General features: G+C 39.5%; 1 protein-coding gene across 5 annotated transcripts; it reads left to right on the forward strand.

Annotated features, from left to right (window-relative positions):
- Positions 1-462: 462 nt before the first annotated feature.
- TMEM196 (transmembrane protein 196) lies at positions 463-18,535 on the forward strand. Of its 5 annotated transcripts, XM_071735748.1 has the most exons (5): positions 463-825; positions 12,447-12,503; positions 13,685-13,939; positions 15,798-15,871; positions 18,383-18,475. In XM_071735748.1, the coding sequence occupies exons 1-5, from the start codon at positions 661-663 to the stop codon at positions 18,387-18,389; spliced, it is 558 nt and encodes a 185-aa protein (XP_071591849.1). In that variant the 5' UTR covers positions 463-660; the 3' UTR covers positions 18,390-18,475. The 5 variants fall into 5 exon arrangements, with proteins under 5 accessions (XP_071591849.1, XP_071591851.1, XP_071591852.1 ...); XM_071735750.1 differs by lacking the exon at positions 15,798-15,871 and having other exon boundaries at positions 18,383-18,535; XM_071735751.1 differs by lacking the exon at positions 15,798-15,871 and having other exon boundaries at positions 463-807; positions 18,383-18,535.
- The last annotated feature ends 293 nt before the right edge of the window (positions 18,536-18,828 follow it).

Here is an 18,828-nt window from a genome sequence, read left to right on the forward strand (position 1 = left end):
GACGGAGGAGGCGTGCGAGCCGAGACGGGGTGCCGGGAGGAGGACCGGAGGAAGGTGCCGTGCCGTGTGGCTCTGGGGCGGGGCTGCCGTGGCGCCTCGCCTGGGTATTGGGTCTAGATTCATACATAAATATAGCCCGGGTGGGCTCCCCCCACCCCCAACCCAGAAAGATAAGCGGGTGAGGGAGGGGGGAAAAAGAAATAAGAGGAGGGGAGGGTGGGGGGAAATAATAAATAAATCCAGTGAGGTCATTTCAATGAGAGCTCAGGAGGCGATCAGACAAGGTCGACTTTTCCGGCGGAGGCTCAGCCCCTGAGGAGCGCGGTGCCGCAGCCCGCCCGCCGCGCTGCCCCGCCGCCCGCCCGCCCGATCCCCGCCGCCCGCCGGCACCTTGGAGAGCTCCGCGCCGCCGGGGCCGCGCTCTCTGCCGGCGCGGCGCTGCGCGGGGTTGCGCGGGGTTGTTGCGCGGGGCCCGGCGGCACCGGGGCCCGCCGCCCCTCGGCAGCGCCCGCCGGCCGCGGATGCGCCGCTCCGCTCCGCCCCGGCAGCCGAGAGAAGGAAGAAAAGTTTGGGGGCGACTTAGGGCGGCGGGAGCACCGGAGGAGAAGGCGGATGAGCGGTTTCCCCGGCTGATGGAGAAGGAAGGATGACCGAAGGAGGATGTGCACCAGCAGCCAGATCATCGGGAGCCTCCTGGTGCTCTCCGTGCTGGAGATAGGGTTAGGGGTGTCCAGCGTGGCCGTGGGGGCGGTCAGTTTCAGCCTGGTCCTCACAGAGCATAAACCTCAGCTGGGAGACTCTTCTCCGGTATGGAGCGGGGTGTGTGTACGTTAGCCATTTCACTCTCTCTTTAACTCTTTATGGTGATGATCAGACCGTGAGAAGGCATCCCCTTCCCTTGCCTTCCCTTCCGCGTGTGCATGCTGCGCCGAGAGCCTCGTCGGGTCCATTTCTGATGTGCATGGGGTACAGTCTGCATACTTGTGGGCGAGGGGAAAGAGGTGGAGGGGGGGGGTATGTGTGTGTTGGAGGGGGAGACCCCTTCTTTCTCGCTCCTTTTAATTTTCCAGTTTTGCTGTGAACAATTGAACTTTCTGTGAACCCAATTCTCACACCTGGGAATGCCCGATGCCTCAAGTGGAACACGGGCTGTAGCTTACTATCTTTAAATTGACTGTGAGTTTTGCTTTTGAAAAAGAACAGCCCTGTCCCTTACAACAAGACTGTCAAAACATGTTTTAAAATAATGTCAAGGGTATGTCAGCTGAATTCTGAGCTTCTGGAGGAAAGAGAGAAAGAGCAAATGGGGAGGAAAAGGAAAGATTCTTGTGATCTGGACAGCCTGTGTCTTGTAAAATGAACAAAAAAATCAAACACCAATAATGGGTTAATGGAAGCAGCATGGTCATATCACAGTGCATTTCTCACTTCTCAAAAACATTTCTTATTTTTTCAGTTTGAGGTATGCATATTTCTAGGAAAAAAACCTCCCCCAAATGGTTATTTATAATTACAAAACAAAGAGTAGGAAATGTTGAATATTCAGCCTAAACATGAGTGGGCATTTTTGAACTCCAAGGCTGGTTTTGGCCAGCTTGGATTTTACAGCAGCACTTCTATAAGGCTTGTCTGCTTTGCTAGAGATAACATGATAAATACAAAACACTCTTGGTTATTCATCACTGTAACCTTCTGTAATTTACAGATTCATTCTGACAAAGTGCTGCATGTAATATTCTCACTGTCAATAATTATTAATTATTGACAGCAGTCATAAATATTTTTTGCAATACGTAAACACAGGCATAATTCTGCACTGCAGAACAGGTATGTAAGAAAGAAGAATGAAGACTAGATAAGACAGTGACCAAGAGGTAATGATATTAACAAAATCACTTCAAAGAGTGAGGTTTCTGATCATTGCTGATGAAGAAAAGACTACTTAAAAACATATTAAGAACAGCCTCTCTGAAAAATTAATGACAGAGGGCAATACCCTGGGTTTCACTGAAGTCAAAGAGTTTTGACCAGTCAGTGAGATCAGTATTTTATGCAGTGATTGCATTGTGTGACAATGCTGTCACATCTGATACCATTTCATGACAATGCATCTTGCCTGCATAACTGCCTCATTCATTTTTATGGTTTCTGTTCCCTGAGTTTATCCTAGCCATAGATTAGGATACTAATACATTAGATGTTGGCTCCAAGGACCTTGTAATCAAAGCAAGTGATAGAGTTAGGATTAAAGAATGCAAGAGAGTATAAAGAAATAAACCAAAGCTGCTTGGTATAACAGGTGGTTGCATTAACACACCAGCAGTTTAGCTGATTTCAAGCTGCTCGTCAGTAGAGTTTTACAGAGGAATAAGGCAGAGGCCAATGAATTGATTTTGCAGACATTAATAGGAAATTCTTCCCATAAGTGAATGCAGAGGCATGGAAGAGAACCCAAAGGGACTTGTTTGAAAATGTAACAACTGGGTGAAGGATGCCCAAAGCAGAGCTAGCAGAGGCAGGCATCAGCTCCTAGGAACTGAGCAAACAACTGCAGATTGGCAAGGTAAAGGCCACAAAGAAACTGTAAAGTGAAGGTGAACAGCTTGTGTTTCATGGAGCAGAGGAAATGGGAAATCACAGTGGCATGGTTATAAAGGCTTACTTTGCCTTGAACTAATGATCTTTTGTCTAAATTGTCATCATTATGGCAGCTTCTATGTACAACTCCAGCACTTCAAATTCTCATGTTAGGTTGTCTTCTTCTGACTAGAGGACTAGCAAGCCAGACAGGACAAGAAAAGGGCCAGAAATCTACCATTTTCCAGGGATGCCTAGGGTCACGAGTAACTAGGTGCAAATTAAAACAACTGGAGAAAAGTTTGTTTGCACAATCTGCAGAATTCTCCTGTGGACATGGCATAAACCACCTTTCTGCTCACTGTCCCTTACAGTGAGCTCATGTTGCCTGAGTTGAATGTCTTGCATAAAATAAGTTGTTTTTTTTTTTCCAATTCACAGACTTGACTCAAGGTTTTCCTTTGAGAAATGAACAATAAGGAAAATGGGCATTAAAGGCAAAACTAATACTTTGACATGTTAGGATGCAAAACACTGGAGTTAAATTGAACAGTGTCATGTCTTCTGTTGTAATCTACCTGGAAATAAAACGAGAACTTTTGACTGTGTTCTATCCTTCACTTATGTGGGTGGAACTCAGCAAAGGCCCAAGTTCATAAGGAAGTAGATGAAGATAGCATCACCATGGAAACATTAACCTGGATTCCTAAAATGGGGGCATCTTTAAGTCACTCACATTCTCCTATATATGACTTTCTATGATGCTTTGCATTTGACACACATTAGGTTTCTTCTTGAAAGCATTGTTCTTATTGTTCATTGTCTCCATTCAGCCAGATAATTTATTAATGGACTGAGCTTTAAGCATGTGAATCCTACCCATAGTATTAGAGCGAAAAGTGAAGTTAAGCATGGGCTGGAGTGTCTGATTATTGCATGCCCTGCATGCAAGCAAGTCAGGGAAATTGGAGCAGACATATGTGAAGAAATGGACAGCCTAAAAACAATGTCTACATTAAAAAGTGCATGGAAATGGGGAAACAGTTTCTAAGTTTGTTGTTTGCATTGGAGTTGAGCTGGATTAAAATAGTAAAATCTGTGTAAAATGTAGCCAAAAGAAAAAAAATTGCAGGTTTGACTGACTTCTCAAATTATCTGGAGCATGTGGAGATGACTATCCAATTTATTTTAAATCATAATCTCTCAGTTCTTTTTAAAATAGGCCATTGATGCTAACTTGAAAAAAAAAACCCACCAAAACAAGCAAACAAAAACAAACAAATAAAAAAAAAAAAAAAAAACAAACCAAAACCAACAAACAAGCCCCAAACCAAACCAAACAAACACAAAAAATTGACCCATATAACCTAAGGCGAAGGTGTTGTTGATTTCCGGATTTTCCTTCTGTTTACTGTGGTTGCATTGGTATAGTCTACTCCACAGGCTGTACTCAATGTTTCTCAGATTTCTTTTTTTTCCAGAAATTGAGGTATCTTTCTAAAATCCACTATTTCAATTCAGTTATCCCAATTATTACAGGAATGATCCAAACAATGAGAATGCTGAACCACTAACACTAGCATAGCAAGAATGGCAGCATCCATAGCAAAGGTTTTTGCACAAACAAAAGAAATCAAAGGATAATCTTTCACAAGTTATTCACAGATTTTTTGTTAATGGTCACATACTTTCCCATCTATATTTAAAATATAATGGTTGCATTATTATCACTATTAGTGACTATGCACTCATACATGCACAGATGTGTATGGCTTTAATTCTCATTTATTCTGCATAAATTCTGAATAAATTCTTATAAATGAGATTCTCTCACAGAAGGAGAATGAGAGACAAAAGTCACATCTTTAGTCAAATATGACACCTGTCTTCATATGCAAGGGAAATACCTGATGATTCACCTATGGCTCTGCCCCTCAAGAGAGCAGTTCCTTCTCTTATAAAGATAAATACCTAAATGAATTTGAGAGATATGTATTCTCTGGGTGTTGGTGGGTCTGTCTGTACAGGCAGGGTTATTGTCTCCATGATTTGTGATTTTAGCACAGTGGAAGTCTGCCTGCCCATTAAAACTCTTCATTTATAGGTTGGCTATAGAAATTTGCTCCAAGCTGGCACTGGAGATATTTGATTTCACTGACCTTTTTTTTTTTTTTTTTTTAAACCAGGAGTACAAGAAAAATGAGGAAGGGTCAGGCAGTATTGAACTCTCCCAGAGCAAGAACATTGTTTTAGACTGTTTAATCAATGTTGGTGGCCTAAAATTTTAAAACATTAAATTTTGCATCTAGTTTTTACTGCTGCCAAGTTTCCTTTGGAATGAAAAGCCAAAGTATTTTTTATTTTAAAAGCACACTGAAAAAATTCACATTATTGTTTAGCATGCAGACATAATGCAGATGTGATCCTACATTATTTTAACATGTGCATTGCATTTTCATGAAACTGACCATATTTCTGGCTAGCTCCTGCCCCTGATGAAATGAATTGCAGCACTGCCAGTGAGCTCAGTGGAAGCTGGGGAGAGTTCTGTACCTATAGATGAGAGAGGATGCACCAAATGAGGGAGCTTCTTGCCCTGCATGTAACAGAAACAATTCACTCCATCTGAGAAGTCTTTCAAGAGGTTTTCTTTATCATCCCAGGGACTGGGACAGAATGTAAACAGTCTGCATCTGCCTCGAATCTGGCAAAGCAGTGGGAATTGTGTACTACTACCTGAGCTCCTGTGTCTCACCTCAACAGAGCTCCCCTCTCAGCATAACAGATTTGGTGAGACACAGGGTTAGATTGTGGCAATTCTGTTGCTTCTGATTCTGGATGTAGATGACTTGCAGCCAGTTAGGTATCCCTGTCCCAAAAACCCCTTGCATGGGACAACATCAATTAGAAGTTTCCATTCCCCTTTTGCAAAGATTATTGTGTCTCTCTATGGAGGCAACAGGGAAACCTACTACATGGGCTTGCTTTTTGTCCATTGTAATTTTTCTTTTGTTTGAGGCTTTTATGAAGAGTGGATTCTGTGCCCTTTATGCTTGCCAAGCATAAAGAAGAAAACGTAATCCTCATTCTGAAACACTACTTCAAAGGAGTTACAAATTGAAGTACCTTTTCTGCTTATTTCATTCACTAAGGATTTCAGGGTTTTTTTTTTTCTCATTTGGATAAAGCTGAAGTAACCAGATTCTTGAATAGATTGTTCTTTTCAAATTCCTGGGTCTTATGGCAGTCACGTGCTTATGCATTTTTACTGTAGAACAAACATTTTTTTATTTACCACCTGAAAAGGTTAGATTGAAGTGAAGATACTGATTCAGTCTTGCTAGTTTCTTTTTCCAAGTGAAGCATAATTTGAATATGTAGGATAAGCTTGCATTTTCACTGTTATATTGAAATTTGGAAAAATTTCATTTCCTGTTTTATCAGGTATTCATGGATGACCCAGAATACTGGAGGGCTTTGCACAGTGTATGTAGTTTGGGCTTTTTCATCATGAACACTGACTAGGGATCAAGCAGTCCTTATATTCAATAGGCTTTCTCTACTGCTTTTTTCAGTGTATCTCCAGAAAGATTTTTTATAAGCAGTTTTCTGTTTTCTCAAGGGAATTACACCTACCATTACTTTCACTCCCTAAAAAAAAAAAATAAATAAAATAAAAATTTAAAAGTAATGGTTTAAAGTTTCTTAGGTTCAATATACAAAATATAGTTTCTTCCTTTTCTTCTGTGTGATGGAAACAAACAGATCTTTGGCTCTCTGCAAATATGGCTAAATTGGAATTTTTTTTTTCAGGCTACCAGTAAGAAAGATTTTTTGTTGTTTTGTTTCATTTTGTTTTGTTTTTTTTCAGGAGAGACAGTGAGGCCAAGTCTTTTGTTCCAGAAAATATGAAATAGGGATGGATCCAAACCACAGAACTTGAATCTAAATTGAGATTGCAGCCTCCTTAACAGAATTTCTGGGTGTTTGGATGTCAGGTTTTGTTTCAAGCCCATATTTATTATGAAGTAAATCAAAGCAGGCTCAAAATAAACATAGTCCGTTTCTGGGAGGTCTTTGGTTCTTTATTTTAAAGTTCAACAGACCAAAAGAAGGATTTTCAAATATTCACAATGAATACAAGCAGGCACAGCTGCAGTGTGAATGGCAAAGACTTCACAGGCAAATGGACACCACTGCATCACCTTGCAGTCACAGCAGTGTTATCAGCAGAGCTCACTCTGCTAGGTCCCCATTCCACAGATCTTCACTGAAAAGGGGACTGAGTCACTAACAGCCCACTGACTAAGTACCTTTTGAGCTCTGTAGTGTCTTTGGATTTTTTTACCCACCATCTAAGAGTGGTTCTGCCTCTACTATTTGATGAGACACACAATTTCGACCTCCTCTGCTACTCTTAACACAAAATGTCATGTATCACAGGATGTATGAATAAGTCTGTATGTAAAAGCAATCCCAGAAGTAATGGGAAGTGGTTGCAAATAATGGCTTCTGCAGCTTTTTCTGTAAGAATTTTGATTTCGATTTTTGTGGGTTTTTCCGATGAATAGTAATTAAACAGAAGTTCAGCAGTGAAACATCTGTTTCAAAAAGTACCAGCTGAAGGTCCCTCTCTGCCAGGGCATTTTGGTGGGCTCATCAATTTACTCTTGTGAAATGTTTTAGACTTATTCTTGGCAAGAGCTGTGAATACTTCAACAATTCATCAATCTTTATAAGAGCTTATCTTCAGTGATACATTTCTTTTCCACTCTGGATTTCCACTCTGGATTTTCAATGTAAGTGTGTTTTCCTTAAATTACTTCATGTTTAGGTTAGAAATGTGACAATGTTTAAAGAGTCCAAGAGCTTGGTCAAAGCTGACTGATAACCAGTGTTCACATAGAAAGGGACAAGTCCTTCACCATGACATTATTAATTAAGCATTAAGCATAGGTGAACTGTGGTCCAGAGTAGATCAACAGTTACAAGTCAAGTTTTAATGTTATGAAGTCCTGACATGAAGAGGAAGTCTCTCACAATAGCCAAGAACAGAGGCTGACAAGAAAGCAGAATTCCCAGTGGATGTATTCCAGTGGGCAGTATTATAAAATAGAAGACTTCTAAATAAAAAGACAAACAGGAGCAAACATAGGAAATTCCTTTTGAGTCTGATTTGCACGAGTATCCTTTCTTCTTGTAACTAAGGTAACTCCTCTCATCTGCTTTCTACTATTACTGATCACAACACTGAGACAACAAAAAATATACAGGAAATTATTATATATAAATATTATATGTAAATATTAACATTAACATTAATATTATATATTATTATTATATGTATTATATTTATTATACATAAATATATATTTACAGGAAATTATATCCTGAGTCCCTAGCTATTCTACCAAAAAGCAATGACCAATCACATAACCTCCTAATTGACTTCCATAATTCCATTGACTTCCTAACCTTCATTCCTAGAGGTCTCCATGTTGAGAAATCTGGCTAAGGCAGCTCTGCATCAGCAGTTTTCCTGAGCCCTGGTTATTGCTAATGTTCTATCTGTAAAGCAGGTTTCCACGGTGGTAAACTTGGCTCAAACCTTGTCAACGCTTTACATGAGTTTTAATTGCCTGACACTGGGGCCCAAATTCATCTATTGGATTTAATAGCAAGCTGCCTGATGTTATAAATAAATAACCACACTGTTTTTTGGGCAAGACTTTTCTCTGTGAGTGCATCACCTAAAAAACCTCCAAATAATAATAATCCATTTCTACCACACAAGTGCTTTCTTTGCTAGCACCCAAGTGCTTTTCTTCCAAGGTTTTTCATATGTTCAGGCACACTACTGCATTCAGTTTCACAACTTGCTTGTCTCATTGTCATCCAGATTAGAAAACTTTGACATGAACTTCCCAAGCTCACATAGAAGAACGTGGAAGAACCAGGGATATCCAGCTCAGAATTTTCAGAATTCTATTCAGAACAGAACGAAACAGAATAGAAAGAACAGAATATTTCAGGTGGTTCTGTTGAGTTTTTTTAACTACAGCATATTTATTCCTTTGGTGGATGTACAGAGAGAGTAGGTACATATAGAGTATACATACAGACCCTGACACAATAAAATATTAAAGAATCATAGAACCATGGAATATCCTGTGTTGAAAGGACCTCATAAGGAATATAGAGTCCACCTCCCTGCTCCTTGCAGGAATACCTAAAATGAATCTTATGCCTAAGGGAAATGCCCAGATACTCCTTGAACTCTCACTGGTTTTGTGCCATGGCCGCTTCCTGGGGAGCCTGTTCCAGCGACAAATCCACATTTTGAAGGTTTTATTAATGTCCCATCTGAACTTCCCTTGATGCACCTCCATTCCATTTGCTCACATCTTATTGCTGCCAACCAGAGAGTGATCAGCCATCTCCCTTTCCATTGCCCCGCTTGAGGAAGTTGTAGACTGTGATGAGGTCACCCCTCAGCCTTCTCTCCTCCAAGATGAACAAGACAAGTGACCTCAGATGCTCCTCATAAGCCTTATCCTCTAGACCTTTAGCCATCTTGAACACCCTCCTCTGGACACTCTAATTGTATTATATCCTTCTGATGTTAAGGCACCCAAAACTGCACACAATACTCAAGGTGAAGCCACACCAGCATAGTGTGACTGGGACAGTCACCTTCCTGGACTGGCTGGCTATGCTCTGCTTGATGCACCCTAGTACAAGGTTGGCCCTTTTGGCTGCCAGGGCACACTATTCAAATTCAACTTTCCATCAGCCCAGACTTTCAGATCTCTTTCCATGAGGCTGTTCAACATCCTCTTGTTCTCTAGCTTGTTATGTATACCATGGCACTCCATAAAGGTGGTTTGGAAGACTGTGTGTCCTGCCCTTGAAAAACAGTAAACAAGAGCAGAACTGCCCAGACCAGTGGGTTCTAAAGTTGAGTGAACCTGTAATTTACTTGTTGGTCCTTAGGTCATATGCAAGGCTAACATAACTTGTTTGTTCCATTCCCTTCTGGCTAGCAAAGGATGTACAATAAAAAGAGCTTCAATCAAAATCAACAGTAAAAAAATCTATTGACTCTAATAGGAGAAGAATTAGATCATTCTCCAAAAAATGAGTGACCTATTCTTTCATCTTTAAAGGTAAATTGCAAAAACTCCAGCTTTTTAAACTAGTTAGCATACACTTTTCACAAGCTGAAACTATCCTTGATAGTATCTAAGCTTTCCAGAACTCATAATTTTTCTTTATACAAAGTTTTCCTTTTAATCCTATTCAATCACTATAGAGAGAAATTATTTATTAATCTGCTTTATCAAATCTGACTGAATTAAATTTAATTACAGTGCTGTCCTGAACAAAATTTTTTGAGGTTTCTCCATTTATGTTGAGAAATACACTACATATGAAAATCTGAGACATCCTTTCAGTTGAAGGCAATCTGTTATGACAGGATTGGAGTGATCGAGAGGGACCTTGAAAGTTGGGCAGAGAGAAATTCAGTGTATTACAACAAGGGCAACTGTAAAGTCTTGCATCTGGGAAAGAACAACCCTAGGTACCAGTATAGGTTGGGGACCATACTGTCTGAGCTATTGGAGAGCAGCACAGGGGAAAGGGACCTGGGGGTGTTGGTGCATGGAAGGATGACCATGAGCCAGCAATGTGCCCTTGTGGCCAAGAAGGCCAATGGCATCCTGGGGTGCATTAGAAGGTAAGTGGCTAGTAGGTTGAGAGAGGTTCTCCTCCCCCTCTACTCTGCCCCAGTGTGGTCACATCTGGAATATTGTGTCCAATTCTGGGCCCCTCAATTCCAGAAGGACCAGGAGCGGCTTGAAAGAGTCCAGCACAGAGTGACCAAGATGATTAAGGGAGTGGAACATCTCCCTTATGAGGAAGTCATGAGAGCTGGGTCTCTTCATCTTGGAGAAGGGGTGACTGAGGGGTGAGTGACCTCATTAATGTTTACAAATATGTAAGGGGAGAGTGCCAAGAGGATGGAGTCAAGCTTTTCTCAGGGGGTGACTAACAATAGGACAAGGGGTAATGGTTATAAACTGGAGTGTAGGCGGTTCCGTATAAATTTAAGGAAGAATTTTTTCACTATGAGGGTGACAGAGCACTGGAACAGGCTGCCCAGGGAGGTTGTGGAGTCTCCTTCCCTGGAGACATTCAAAAATCACCAGGTACCAGGTGGCTACCTGGATGCCTTCCTATTGTGACCTGTAGGTTACCCTGCTCTGGCAGGGGGGTTGGACTAGATGATCTTTCAAGGTCCCTTCCAACCCCTAACTTTCTGTAATACTATGGTTCTATGATTCTACAATTCTATGATTCTACGATTGTGTGTTAGACTCCAAAACTTGCACACACAGCAAACCTGAGTGAAAACTTTCAAGGCAGATATGAGGCAGATTTTTTCAGGCAGAGCTGAAATCTCCTCTGCCTGTGGAAAAGGGACAGAGGAACCTCTACCCATTGGCTTTTTGATTGTTATTCCAATGGGTGAGCTCTAGTGATAAGTATGTTTCATGTCCTGGTAAGTCCTAAGCCATTCATTGCCATGGCCTACACAATTCAGTCCTTTCCATAATCAGATTGGTATTAATTCCACATCTCATGTTTAATGTACTGGTAAATAATATACAAAATGCAACCATATTCATCATGAGGAACTCATTCAATGGGCGTAACTCAGAGTAAAAATACATCTCAGGGCTTATGCTTTACTGTAGCTGGACGAAGATAAACTGTGATTTAAAGCTGAGATACTGAAACATCAAATTTTTGTAGGTTAAATGTACAAGCAATACAATAACAGACACTGACTTTCATATAGAAACTGTCTCTTTTTTAGCTTTTCTGATTTTTTTTTACTTCTTATGTAACAGCCAGGTCTTTTCCATAATTTAATCCTAAATCAAGGTCGAGCAGAGCCTATTGCTTGAAATACCACCTCCATGCAAAAAGGATGTGGAAAAATCCAATTGTAAAACTATAAAATTACTTCCCAGTAGAGGCATAGGGTTAGCTTTACTGAAAATATGTAGCACAGATTTCTTAAAAAGGAATTAATGAGGTGCTGAGAAATGACAGTATTTTGACAGTATTACAGACACCTGAAGAAGGGCTTACTGCTTTCACACAACTACTGTAGCTTTTGTCACATCTCCCTCAGGGAGTCTTTGCAGTTTCCCTCCTTTTTGGAGGGAAAAAACCTTTTTCCTTCCAAAACCCTTTTTTTTTCCCTCCACTTTTTTTGTGGGAGGAAAAAGTAACATCAGAGAACATTTCTGGTCTTTGATACAGGTCACTAAAAAGCATTACCAGCTGTTCATGTCAGCTGGTAGGGATGATTCTGATTTTATTAATCAGTTTTTGCAACAATTAGCAGATCAGTTTGAGAAAGGGAACTACATGGAAAAAGTACAGATATCTTCATGCTGTCTCTTACAAGATTTGGAAGTAGGTGATTTGGATCACTTGCTAAATTTTTCTGAGGAAAAAAAAAAGCCTAAAAGAGTGAAAAGGAATCTTTTGCTTGCAACATTGGGGTTTTTTTCATGTCTTGTTTACCAAAGCAGCTTAAAAAGTAGGTTTTTTTTTAATTTTAATTTTTTCTAATGATTCATCATCCTCAGTCTGACTTTTCATTCCAGTTTCTTCTCTACTAATTGTGTTTCTGGTTGAGCTATAACTTCCTGAAACATAAGATTTATGATAGAAATGATGACAACTGTAACCACTGCCGAACCTAATGTTGAGGTCACCACTACAGCAACACAGAAGGATTTACTGAAACCTTAAATGATGAAATAATTGGTATTTTGTTTTCTTTGTTGCAGTTTCTGCTTTGTGGCATATGTGGAATATTGTGCGCCAAAAAAAAATCTGGACTTGTTGTAAGTTTTTCCATTGCATATATAACCCATAAGTATTTGAAAGGCAAACTTATCTAACTTGAATTCATTGCTGGGGGCTTTTTGTGTTCAAGTGTTTCTGGTAAAAACTCAGTAAAAATTGCAAGTCAGCAGTGCAAAAAAAGCAATCAGCACCTCGGGTTAATCAAGCAAAACAAGGCAATTCTGAAATAGCCTATTCAGGTCATGGCTATTTAAGTTACACATCCCTATTTATCCTTTTCTGGACAAATATGGATGGAAAACCTGTTGATACAAACTTATGCCAAGTCAATAAAATTCTGCAATAACTTAAATGGACTGCAGCTTCTTAAAAATGACTGGGCTGCCACCTCAAAGAGGCTTCTGACCAACTCTGTTTCTAGGTATTGTAGCTGTTCATTTTTTTAATAAATTCTTTTTGCAATCAGAATAAAGAATAAGTCCATTTTAAAGTGATGACGGATGTTTTCTATCTCTTCTAAGAATCTAAAATACAGTAATTTTTCTAACTGCAGCAAAATGGTGTTACAATGGTGACAAAAGGCACAGCAGAACTTTGTTAAAACTAGATCCTCCTGTAAGTGAAAACATCTGACTCATTTTCTGCCAGCTTGATTATTCACATACAGATGGAACTTTTGTAAAACCAGCCTAAGTGTGAAGGGAAGCAGCATCCCTCTCAGATTACTTACAAATACCAATGAGTTAAACCCTATTACAATGTCAGTCTTGTTTCTTAAAGGCATGTGAACCATAACCAGTTTCTATAAGCTGTCTGTTCATGTGGTCTCATGGAATTGTCACTGCCAGGGGACTGCAACATGCAGCCTATCACATTCCTGATGAAATTTTCAGGCCAGTTGTGTGCAGAAGTGGTCAGTAAGGCTCCATAAATTGTTCCTACCAGTTTAGGCACATATACAAAACTATATTTAATAACACTGCAGACTCATCTAGATCAGCATCTGACAGCTGGGTGTACTCTTGTACACCAAAAAGTATTTTATTCCCTTGGACTTCTGTGGGAGTTCAGGGAGTAAAAATTTGTGTCTATTAAGTGTTTTGTGATCCCTGATGATGCTACCAAAGCACTGAATTATGATTAGTCTCACTTTTCATACGAATGAATCTGTCTCCAAAAGATGTTACCATGATATAACCTCTCTTTTCTTTCCCGACAGATGATACTTTTTTCTGCCTGTTGCATCTGTGGACTAATTGGAGGAATCTTAAATTTTCAATTTCTTCGTGCTTTGACAAAGAAGTCGTCTGCTCTCTATTCTTTGCATCTTGCCTCCATGTCTCTTGCATGTATTGGAATTGGTGGTTGCACCCTTTCTTCATGGCTCACTTGTCGGCTAGCCAGCTACGAACAAAGACGAATGTTCTCAGAGAGAGAACATTCATTGCATCACTCCCATGAAATGGCAGAAAAAGTGAGTCGTTTGTCCTCCCTTATTTGTTCTGCTTCTCCTAAAATGCTACCGTATGTGTTAACGTTTACAACTGGCAAGAAATATGGTCAGTTTTCAGTTTTATATGAGAAAAAAATTTCTCTTGGAAATGAAACGCTGCAATTCTGTGTGAGCTTTATTATGTTGCATTATACAGAGCTATTTTTAGGTACTGTATATTTGCAGTACATCCATTTCAATGAAGTACATCCATTTTCAACATAATTCCATTGTATAGCTATTCAAGGGCTTAGCTGCTAAATATAGCACTTCATAAATAATTGGAAACCTTATTAATATGGATTATCATGTATTGTACTATGAAAAAGCACAGAACGCTTTCTGCAACCACATCATTGCATGCTTCCAGGATTTAATCAATTTCTTCCTCTCCCAAGTACTCAGCTTATAAAGCAGGGTATTTAAACACAAAAGCCACAGTTCACAAACCCAGAATGACTACACCTAAGTGCCTAGGGGTGCATTTAGACATCTAAATTGAACTCATCTGCCTTGCAGTAGCACTGAGTATTTACTTCCTTTCTCCATTAAAAGGTAGCTTAAAAAGCTGCCTAGGTCTATGTTTGGGTGTTTAATCTTAAACTCCCAAAGTCAAGCATGTAGGGCCAAAAGAATTAATGAACAGAATCCTTGAAATCAGCTCCTTGGGGTTACAGGTCGGCTCCATAATTGAGAAGTGAAATGCTCACTGACACCCTGTGCTTTCTGTTTGGACATTTTATCTGATGCCTTTCTTTTGAGAAATGAATAGAGACAGGAACAAAAGTCAAGCAGACAGCTCATCTAAACCTTCATGTACAAGTATGCATTGCAGTTAAGTTCAGCAGTCTGTGTCATATCTACTGAGACTTCTGAATAGCTGAGTGAGGATTAATTCATTCAGACAGTAGGATGTTTTCAGATTTCCTAACTAAGCATGATATAACAGTTAATTGTCCATTAGGTAAAACTTACTTGTTGCTGCTCTTTGGTTTCCTAATTGAGATGAGACTCCAAGCACCTTAATTCACCTTAGATGTTTGAAACGTTCTTAAACAGCATAGGTTACAATAATAACACAAAACAGGGTGATAAGATGAAGGGTGGGGATACATTTCTCCTTCTTGCTTTAAAATGAAGAATTCTGATGAGCTATGTTGGCAAGTATGACCATGGTCTTACAGATGGTAGGCTAGATCCTGCCTTTCAAAGATTCTCTTGCCTCAACAAGGACAACAATGAAGCCCATTTGAGAGAGAAAGAGAGAAGTAAAGACAAGAGAAATGGCCTGGGAAGAAATTTCAAAATACAAACACTTGCCACCCTCTAGAACTGGGATGAAGATGACCATTCATAGCAGTAGTTGACCACCTTCTACCCTGGCCTATTGATCTACTAAGCTTTTAGACATGTAGCAGTGAGGACTGCCAGACACCCACTTATCTTAGATGAAGGGCCATGCTGCATGTGCAGAGCAACCCTATTGCACATGCTCAGCAAACATGGGATGCTCCCCACCAATGGTGGACTCCCCATGTGTGTGTTGTAGAATCAAGTATGCATTCATAGATTGTCTGATCTGGGACTTCTTAGACCTACAGCCTGTTGACTGCCTGCTGCTAGCAGGCTTGAGTGAATTAGCTCAAGGCGTGCCCCTAAAAAATAATGAAAGATACTTAAAACTTATATTAAATCAGGCCCTGATTTACAAAATAGCTTTAAAGTGTTTTATATATACGACTATTTTGTATATTTATACTGATATACAGTAATATAGACGTGTACTGCATGTGCATTTTTTTGTGCTATATTTATTGTATAATTGTTATATTTATATTAGAGATTGAGGGGTATTGAAATAACCGACCTGCCCAGCTGCCCGGTGGTTCCCCCGACACCAGAGTTACCTCCAAGGTACGCTGAACACTAGGGAGCTACCATGTTGTTATGTCACTTCAGGAAGGGCCACCTCTAAGAGGAAGACATAGCTTCAGCTGGTCAAAGTTGGCTGACGCTGTGATGTCACTCTTAGGCAGGAATGGTGCTTCCAGGTGGTGACATAATTCTACGTGGTGAGCGCTGCAATCTGGAAGTAAGTTGAGTATTTAAAAATATTCACCTTAGTTATAGACATCCAAACGCTCCTATTTGGATGTTGCCACCATTGACTCACTCTGCTTCTAATCTGTGTGCTCCTTCATTTCTTAAATCCAGCAACATTTTTTTTTTTTTAATTTATTAATACTTTTATTTTTGAAAATAGAAACAGTGGGGAAAATAAATTATTTTCAATACTTTCTGAAATAATGTTATTCCAATAGCTGATGTCTACAGAGGACTTGAGTGATAAAGCTGACAAAAGGAAACTTCCACTTGCTCACGAACAGCCTTCTGAAAGACTACTATCAAACTGTTGTTGAATGATAGTATTAAATAGCTTTCTTGGTCCCTTTCCCAGATGACTGGTTATCTTCAGCATAAATCCAACAGGGAGCTTAGGTACCTACAAAAAAGGAGACATAGTATTCTAGTATTCTACTATCATAATATTCATAGTATTCTATGACATAGTCTATTTCAGAACAACCAGTCTCCCAGACTGGGATCCTGAGCTCAGTGTTACCCATACTATTATACATAAATATCTATATCCATGTAAATATATTATTTAATATATTAACATAATCTCCTCAGTATAAGAGGAGAGTAAGACACCATACGTCCAACATCACAATCTGCCAGAGAGCTGGGTGTTGCTCCATATTCATTTAACACAGCTTCTTGTCTCTGAAGCTTACACTTGATTGAGAAGCACTAATTGGCAAATCTACTTGGTTTGATGGCCCCAAATTTACTTTGTATATAGCACATCTCTCCTGGCAAAAATTGTGCAGGCAACAATTAAGTCTTGTGATCTACTTAAAAATATATCTGCTAACACCCAAGAGGGGATACACCAGTGCATCCACTTTATGTGAAACTATGAGTTCTGGTTTCTGCCTCCCAAACTATTTATAAATCAAATATTATGGAATAAAAAGAGAGAAAGAGAGAGTGAAACTGAAAAAGAAGACCAATTCTGAAAACTTTCTTCTTTTCACCAAAAATCTCAGATGTTGTGCTGTGGAGGCAGGTTTGCTCTTTCAGTTTTTCTCTCTCCCTCTCTCTCTCTTCAGCCTGAGTCTGCTTTACTTTCTTCACAGAAACTTCCACAAGAAGGAAGACAAACAAATCCCTTTTCTTCCACATTTTCTCCAAATGTACCTAGAAGGTGGAAGAGGTGAAATGAGTATTTCCATGCAGAGAATAGCTTCTGGTTCTTGCGTACCTATTTCAGAACTGGGCCAACAGTGGCACCTCTACATCTACTAAAATTTTGAAAATAGCCCAAACTGCATTTTTATGTGTGTTCATTTCTCTGGGCATAGTTGGATGTCCTCTGGAATCTCTTATTGGACATAAGCAGCAGATCATTTCTGCACCCCGATGCAATTTGGTATGAATAGGCCTAGGACTGTTCCAAACGAGGCAATCCTGTGCATGAACTCCACGTGACTTCACAGCCTTGAAGGTCAGGGAAGAGCTTAATGAATGTAGCCATACACAGCTCCTAAGTAGGTATTGTTTGGATTGCGACTGGAGAATTAGAAAATCTCAAACCAAATCTCCATGTAGGTGCTTTAGGATTCTGACTCATGATCAGGTCAACTTACACCAGGATGATTCATCTGCCTCTTGAGTAGCAATTGCTGAACTACTAAAAATTCCAGCCTGGCACATTGAGGGAAAAGCAAAATCAGTCCAACCCAAATCCAAACAGTCAAAATCCCTAGACCTTGTTTGGGTCTAGACTTACTTTACAACTGGCTCTCCTAGCTAGCATCGAATGGCATCTGTTTGTATGTAGCACAGAAAAAGGTTTGAATGGAAATGTAGACTTAATTACCATCTTTTCCCTTTGTAGATTAACACACAGGCTTGAGTTGATGCACTTTGAAAAGACAAGGTCACAAAACTTACATGGATGCCATCAGTGATGTATATGGGGTCTGAGATTAATGTCCAACTCAATCAGTATCAATGACTGATTGATACATCAATCAATCAGCATTCAAATGTACTTAATTTATGTAGGAAGAAATGTGATTTCTTGTTGGGTTTCTTTGGGGGAAGGAGGTGGGGTTTTTTTGTTTGTTTTTTGTTTGTTTTTTGTTAGGGTTTTTTGTTGGCTTTTTTTTGTTTTGTTGGTTTGGTTTGGTTTGATTTTTTTTTTTCAGGTAGATTTAAGAAGGCAAATAAAAATGTGAAGTCTAGATGAATGCTTGAAATTCAAAGTTTGTTAAGTATTTGTTAAAACCTTAATTAACTATTTAAATACCACCAAAAAAATTAAAATTTAATCAGTGTTTTTTATTCTTGTTGCAGGAAATGACAGACAACCTAAGCAATGGTGGCCCACATCTAATTTATAATGGAAGTGTATACTAAGAGATTTTGAAAAATTCCATGGAAAGAAGCAGTTTTAGAATTTTCTTCAGGAAAAAAATAGACTCCAAGAAACTGAGAAAATGGAACTATCTTAACTTTTATGGCTCAAATGTCACAACTGCAGAACAGCACAGTTGCATTCCCCTTTTAGAAACATATTCAAAATTTGTCTCTGAAACATTTTTGTGGATATACAATATTTATTTACTTCCTGAGTGTTCTCTTTTTTTTCTCCCTTTTTTTGTTCTGACGGTTTGGTTTTGGATTGCTTTTTTTGTCTGAATAACTTTTCAGAATTGTGATAGTATTTGAAATAGACTTCTCAAGACTTTTCTTCTCACGGAGACTCAAAACCCAGACCAAAACCCAATTGAACTGGACCC

Source organism: Heliangelus exortis, chromosome 2 (genome assembly GCF_036169615.1).
Source record: "Heliangelus exortis chromosome 2, bHelExo1.hap1, whole genome shotgun sequence".
Classification (NCBI taxonomy): domain Eukaryota; kingdom Metazoa; phylum Chordata; class Aves; order Apodiformes; family Trochilidae; genus Heliangelus; species Heliangelus exortis.